The sequence below is a fragment of the Merops nubicus genome, unplaced genomic scaffold (assembly GCF_000691845.1).
Source record: "Merops nubicus isolate BGI_N331 unplaced genomic scaffold, ASM69184v1 scaffold16920, whole genome shotgun sequence".
Lineage (NCBI taxonomy): Eukaryota > Metazoa > Chordata > Aves > Coraciiformes > Meropidae > Merops > Merops nubicus.
Window position 1 is genome coordinate 1 of NW_008583721.1, and position 7,848 is coordinate 7,848.

A 7,848-nucleotide genomic window follows, 5' to 3' on the forward strand; every position below is an offset into this window, starting at 1 on the left:
GTCCCTTCCAACCCCTATGATTCTTATTCCTGAATTATTATAAATACTTCTTCTATGCAACAAAGGCTTAGTTAAAATCTGTAGCTGTTGTAAGACAGGGTAACCAGTGCTTACCTGTTAATTGGATTGGGATGACTAAATTACATGAAACATGTAACAACTGGGTTACAGCTAGGAATCGCTGAAAATAGCCTCGTTGAAGTTGAAGAAGAAACTACGTATGAAGGAGCAGAACCTTTTGATCTAAAATTTTCAAAATATGCACATGGTTTCTGAGAACTTACTGAGTTTTAATTTTATCCCTTTGGATTTTTGGTTGATTTGGTTTGATTTTTTTTTTTTTTTTTTTTTTTTTTTCCCCCCCTATGTTCACTTCTTATTAAGAGCAAGTCCTCTCACTGTGTGGTGGTGGTGGTTGTTTGGGTTTTTTTTAATTGTACCCCCAAAGACCATACCACATCTCAGTGCTCTTGGAACCATGATACTAGGTAAGGCTTATCCTGTACTGAATTCCAAATCTGGCAACATTAACCACCTGATTTGTTTATCAGTTACTATCACTGCGGATTCTCTAGTAGTAGTTTGGTAAGTATTTTCTCTTGTTTATTTTTGCTTACAGGTTTTTGGTGCTTTAGCATCTGAACCATTTAAAGTGAGTGATGGCTTTTATGGCACTGGGGAGACCTTTATGTTCACTTTTTCTCCAGATTTTGAGGTAAGTAGTATTGACTTTGTATGCTTTTGCTTTTTTCCTCCCATGTGCATTATCTTAAAATACTTACTGAATAGATCTAAGAGTAAATAATCTGAAAAATTCTAGGTGTGGCCTAAACAATGTCAACATACTGGTTTTTCCACAGAATCTGTAAGTGCAGCTTAAATCAATCGTGTCTGCATAGTGAAAAACATACTCAACCTGAGTCTTTCATTGGACTGAAGATTTTTCTACTATTTAAATTCTGCCAGATGTCTGTCTGAAATCCATAACTACATCCTTTTAAAGGGTATATCATCTAACCTAACTATATTTTCTGGCTAGTTTTCATTGTGTAGAAGATTCAGTGCTCAAAGAAGACCTGTTTTGGAATAGTCTTGTTTTAAATAGTATAAAATGTAGGAGAATTTTTGTTGGCATATACCTGTTCCCTGAATTTTCTATGTAAACCTGGTAACTTCATTAAATTGGGCTCTATACACCTATAATCTGTCTTTACTGATGTTTAATTTCCCTTCCACCCAAAAGAAAAGTTCAGATATTTTAACTTGCTAGTCTGTTTTGTTTGTTTTTTGTTTTTTTTTTTCTATTAGGTTTTCAAATGGACAGGAGACAACATGTTCTTCATTAAAGGAGACATGGACTCCCTTGCTTTTGGTGGAGGAGGGTAAGTTATAATTTCTTTTTGTCATTATAGTCTGTTAAAAGTGTGTGTGTTTGCACACCTTTGAAAAGACTATTTGGAATTTACTTCAGTTTCATAGCTCAAGGCTCAACAGATACCAACCAAGAGAGATTCAGTTTGTCAGATACTTAGCTTCCTGTACTGAGGAAACTTAAAAAGGAAGTCAGCCCTGCCAGGTTATGGTGCCTTGCATGCTCTACTTTTATGTATGTCTTGGTATATTCTGAATGGACACAAGATGCTATGATTCTGAAGGTAAATGTGAAAATGATGTATAATTAGAAGAGGCTTGAACTGAAACTATACCATCCCAAGACATGCCAGTGTTTGTTTTTTTCATCCATGCAAGTGCATGAGCTTTCTGGAATGTTCCCCTTATTCATTATCAGCATTCTCCTCACACATGAGTATCGTTACACCTTTCTTTTTAATACAAATGGGAAGGGCTGAAAATTAAAGAATTCTGATTATTCCAGAATATGCAAAAGCAGGATAGTCTCAAATTAATTACAATTAGTAAAAAAAAAAATATTTTCAGCTTTGAATTTGTGACTGGCTATAAGTACTGGTGTTGAACAGTAATTCTGTAATTCCTCCTTGTTCCTGAACTCTGAATGAAAAACATATTCTCAAGTTTAATGCCTGCTCCCTTAGTCTGTTGCTTTAACACGCTGTCTGTCTTGCAGAGGGGAGTTTGCTCTTTGGCTCGATGGTGATCTCTACCATGGAAGAAGTCATTCATGTAAAACATTTGGGAATCATACGCTTTCTAAGCGAGAAGACTTCATTATTCAAGACATAGAAATATGGGCTTTTGAATGAGTATTTAACTACTTCTGCAGGGTATTGTCCCAAACCTGATATGAATCAGTGCAGCTGTAAAATCCCTAGGAGCAATATAATGCACCATTTTACCTTCCTGATTTTTTTTTTTGTAAGTTTTCAGCGTGGCCATCTAGTTCTTATTTTTAAATAGCAGAGGTATTTTCATGCTCTCACATTCTAATATACTGTCCTACTTTTTCTAAGCTGTAGAAACTTTTACAAAATGCAGAACATGTAAACTAAAAATGAATGTTGCTTACTTCAAGCCTTGCAGCCTACAGGATTCTTATCCATATTACAGTTGCCTCCCAGATTTCCCACACACACCTTTCTGCAATCCTGCTAGGGGGCTGCTTCATTGAATATAGGTTATTATTTTTGTATTCAGATTATGTCTATGAATGAAGTTGCCCTCTGTGAACCTGTATAAGAAAGCCGTGTGTGGGTATTTGGCAGCAGTACTGCAAAGATTGGTCTGGACCAATGATGGGTTAGTTCAAATGGTGGCACTAATAGATGAGGAGCCTAGCATTCCTTCCTAACACATACCAGTACACACGTGGTGTAGTTGCAAGATATCCAAAGTCAACAGTGCCACTTGTCTTTATTGTTCATGTTTAGAAAAAAGTCAGTTAATACATATTCTAGCTGCATGCTGATTGTATTAAAGTGTGTTTTGCACATGCTGTTAATGATCTGCAGGTTTGGGACAAGTACTGACAGTACTGAGCTACATGGCAAGGACTTAGAAAATAGCAAGTAAGAGTATGATAGTTCCACAAAATCCAAATGGCTAAAGCAAGAAAAACTTGGTGAAAAACTTGTAGCTATAGCAGGGCATTAAATTACAGAAACAGATGCATCCTTCTTCAACATAAAGTGTCAGATATATACTGTTATACTGTCGTAGCCGTGTAGCACATCAACTCGAAGCATATAGCTTATTCCTGTCCAAAGAAACAAAATAGTTGTGATGTTTTTGAGTGGGTCTATGTTGTAAATTTACAGTTAGCACCAGCTCTGATTAAAATGAGACAATGTACTATAGGTAGACAATATTGTAATTCAGTAGACTCGTGGAATATGCAAACTTACTGTCATGTGACCTCAAAAAAAAATGACAGGCTAGAATACAGTTCCAGTAGCTCTTGTCCACTTTTGTAGGAAAATTGATAAGCCATTGTGGCAATAACAGCTCAACACAACTGTTAGTTTCAAAGCTTTTATTCTATGTTCTGCAAAAACAAAACAAAAAAAAAAAAATTGCTGTTATGTGTGACAGTAACTGACTTTGTGCTGAAATTTCAGCTATTTCAGATGAACATTGTATATTACCTTGTAAATTAATGTTTAAAGTAGTTTTGTTATTATAGAAAAGTGTTGATTGACGGGTTGCTTATAGCACTTTAAATTATTATAGAAATGGAATAAAAGCCAAATGGTTTGGCTTAAGTAGATGTAGTTGTATATTACTTCAAAATATTTACATCTTTGGAAAGTTTTAAAAACTTATTTGAAGACAGCTTACTGCTATGGTAATGAGAAAGGGCAGATGTTCCATCTATAACATGCTAATGCTCAATATGAATAGAAATACAGGGCTTTGTTTCCTGTCTCTGTGTATAGCTATTTATCCTTATTAGAACCTAGTACAATGTGTAGACTAAATGTTTACAAAATAAGGAACTGTAAATAAACTGAAATGGCTTTTCTCCCCTTTGGTCTTCCACAGCAGTATTGTCTTTGTGGAGTTAAGACTGATTATTACAACAAGAACAACAACAACAAAAAATCCTGTAATGGATTTTAAGTACTCTAAGGTCACAGTGATGTATAGCAAATAAATCTAAATATATGTAAAAATAAACTTGAGTTGGAGTTTATTTAGAAGCTGGAGTTTACTTAGAAGCACAAATGCAGATTATTGCTGTTCATTTAATAATTTTACTGAACATATAGGATGCATTTGTTCATCCTTTTTGGGATTTTTGGTTTTTGAAAGCTCATGGTGAGAGTGAAGTAGAATCATTAAGATTGGAAAAGACCTCTAAGGTCATCAGGTCCATCAGATATGCTGTCTTCAGCCATTTTCAAGAAGAAAAAAAAAAAAAAGGCATCTCAAATTATCCTTCTTGCAAATCCCATTAATTCAAGTGCTTAGTCTCTACACTAAGATTACAATAATCCTTGTTGCAAATAAAGCCCATTTTACATTTTTAATGCTGCTGTGAAGAATTTTATAAATAATTAATACTTTGAAGAACTATCTAAAAGCACAGAAAATCTCCAATAGCTGGATGTCTCTGAGTTTTGGGCCAGTCTTGGAGAGGCACGTGGCACAAAACGATGTGGAAATCAGGAACGGTATAGTAAGCAGTACAGTAGCAATTGCAATGGTATAAATACTAAATTAGTTAATGATTGGAAAGACATTCACATTAAAGTATAAAAGACTGTGGTAGCATTCAGTGGCGTGCCCAGTTTTGTAAAGGATCTAAAGAAAGCAATGTACATTTATTAATGAAAGACCGTGGATTTTGTTAACCAAAGGTGTGTGACAAAAAAGACGAGCCAGATGAGAGGAAAGGCACTGTCCTGATCGACCTCCTGCCTGCAATTCAGTATGAACGTTCTGCAGTATGATTCCTTTCTGTCTTTCCCTGGCAAGGTTTGTGTCTCTGATTGTAAAGAGGCTGGACACATGCTGAAGGCTCTGTGAGCTATTTTTTGATAGAGTTTGGTGCCAAACACTGTGGCTCAGCATAGAGCACTAAGATGGATTCATCGAGTAACTCAGCGTTTTTCGTGGATGCCTGGGATTCTTGCCACATCTTCCAGCTCTAAGCCCTGTCTGTGTTACTGCAGAAGGACGTGCTTTCTCATGTGTGGCTTGTGCTTGCATCTTCCTGCTCACCTATATATGCTACGTTAGGTTTATGGGGTTTTGCACAGGAGTTAGCATATCTGCATAAAATCCAATCTTTGAAGAGATTTTAAAACATTTACTACTTGTTCAGTTTCAAATTAAAAAAAAAAAAAATATTACTGATTTGGATACATCCTTCATGCAGGACTTGAATTTTGAATCTCAGCTTCATGTTCTTCTTTGTAGACAGACATGTCATCAGGGTGTTTTGCTATTGTCCCAGCACCAGGAAGCTCAGTTAAGAGTACAGACCTCTACTGTTTCTCCCCCTGAGAGTACATGCTGCTGTAGTGGGAAATAGAGCTACCCTGTGGTACTGGAGCAGAGACAGAGTCCAGCTGAGTGAATGGGGTACACTTAGTGTGGTATGTACTACAAACCAAAGTGGTCCTGCTGGCTGTCCCACTACAGTATCACCAGTGTCAAGTCTGTTTAAACTCTAGTTTCTGCTGTCCTGCTAATCTGATAAGCTTTGTAACCTCTGTTGAGCTTCTCTTTTAATAGTTACACTACTTGTAGTACCCATGCTGTTGAGCACTAAACTCCTCTGTGTGCCCTGTGGTCACAGGAGGGACTGTATTTGTGGTGTTGATGTGGTACAATATACACACAGCAGCTGAAATAACTGTGGCATCAGGGCTTGCCAGTATCTTTTCTGTGATCAGTGATGACTGAGCATCTCACCACAGATGTTGTCCACTGCTGCTGATTTTATTTCAGTAGCCTTCCCTTTTTTTCAAAAAATGAGCTGTAACACTGAACACTGGCTGTACCAAAACACTTTAAAGAAGGAATTCCTGCCACAGAAGAGGAGCTGATTTCCAGTGAGTGGGATACACAAGCAGTGAACCTTCCACTCACTTCAGGCCACTGTAGCAACTGGTGTAAGACTTGAAAAAATACGAAGATGTGAAAGTCACATTTGTTTCCTCTGATTCAAATTCTGTGCCATCACTTAAGCATGAAAGGTACATTCAGAATGTGAAACATGAACCTTACAGTTCCTACAGAAGAAGAGACGAGTTTTTCAATACCAAGGAAGGAATTTTGCTTTCCTAGCAAACTACATAACCCTTGCAAGAGCAGCACAAGGCTCAGACAGGAGAATGAGAGATCTGTTACTTATCAGAAGGAAATCTGTTTCACAGAAAACATTTTGGGGATGAACACAGTATTTAAGAAAATAACATGTAACTGTAAGCTGACATGAGAATAAGCATTCACTCTTTCTCTTATTGTTGAAGCAAACCAGAAATAGGAAAGCAGGTCTTAAAAGCTATGAAGACTGCTTTAATGAAGCAGCTTTTGACCTTTGTCATCTTACTACTTAGAATTTAAGTAGAATATTTAAATTCAGCAGAGGTTCACTAGCTTCACAGGAATGTGACAGTGACAGTGTAGTAGGAGAATTAGACTGGATAATTTATGGAGTACTTTTGTTGAGGTGTTTTTTAATTAATTCAGATTTATTTTTCCACCTATTTTGCATGGATGAACTTCTCATACATCTTTATGTAAAAAGTGGTATAAGACAAATAACCTACATGAAAAACTTCTGTACATCACAAATGGCATCAATATTTAATATTTATCTTGCACAAAAACTGTAAATGGTTTTTAGAAACCTTTGTATGGTACCACCTATTCAAAGGTAAATGATGGAGGACCATATAAAACAAATCATTAGTCGTATCATATGTCTGGTTTTCTTAACCAAGTGGGAATAAAATATTTTCAGTGGAAAAATGGAAAAAGTTTTTTGTCAAATGAAGTTTTTAACACTGCATTGGGATGACTATTAATGGAAGGTTTAAGTTATCTGCAGTGAACTATAGATTATGTTTTATACTAGTGATTACATTGTTACACAGCTGATATAAGGAATTAAGGCAAGGAAGGCTTTGAAGAGGGCTTGTGAGCTTGAAGGCTACCCTTTTTTCCTCTCATGAGATTGCCTTTTTCTAACCCTGTAGTCTTGTTTTTATCCTCTGTGGTGTAAATGCACGTGTATCTTGATGTTCTAGTATGAAAGAAGGCATCATTTCTTCTATAAATACATTAACAGCAACAAGAGTGCTAAGGAGAATCTTCATCCTTACTGGAGGCAGGGGAAAACAGTGACCGAGTATGAGGACAAGGCTGAGGTACTTAATGCTTTCATCGCCTCAGTCTTTAGCAGTAAGACTGGTTGTTCTCCAGGTACCCAGACACCTGAGCTGTAAGATGGGGACAGGGAGCAGAGTGAAGCCCCCATAATCAAGGGAAACGGTCCGTGACTTACTGCACCATTTAGATGCATGCAAGACAATGGGGCTAGATGGGATCCACCCAGTGGTACTGAGGGAGCTGGCAGAAGTGATCACTAAGCCATGTCCTGTCATTTGTCATCTGTCCTGGCTCATCGGGGAGGTCCCAGTGGGCTGGAGGTTAGCAAACAAAACGTCCATCTACAGGAAGGACCGGAAGGAGGATGTAGAGAACTGCAAGCCTGTCACTCTGACCTCAGTGCCAGGTAAGGTTATGGAGCAGATCATCTTGAGTGCCATCACATGGGACATACAGGACAACTGGGTGATCAGGCCCAGTCATCATGGGTTTATGAAAGGCAAGTACTGCTTGATGAACATGATCTACTCTGACAAGGTGTCCTGCTTTGTGATTGAGAGAAAGGCTGTGAATGTTGTCTGCATAGACTTC

At 37.4% G+C, this 7,848-nt stretch overlaps 1 protein-coding gene across 1 annotated transcript; it reads left to right on the top strand.

Moving 5' to 3' along the window:
- Nucleotides 1-619: 619 nt before the first annotated feature.
- On the top strand, nt 620-4,092 carry LOC103774604 (oxidation resistance protein 1-like; the record flags this gene model as incomplete). Its single annotated transcript, XM_008942019.1, has 3 exons — nt 620-715; nt 1,309-1,382; nt 2,087-4,092. Coding segments are annotated over 3 exons (306 nt in total), but the record flags the coding sequence as incomplete, so codon positions are not given.
- Nucleotides 4,093-7,848: the final 3,756 nt, after the last annotated feature.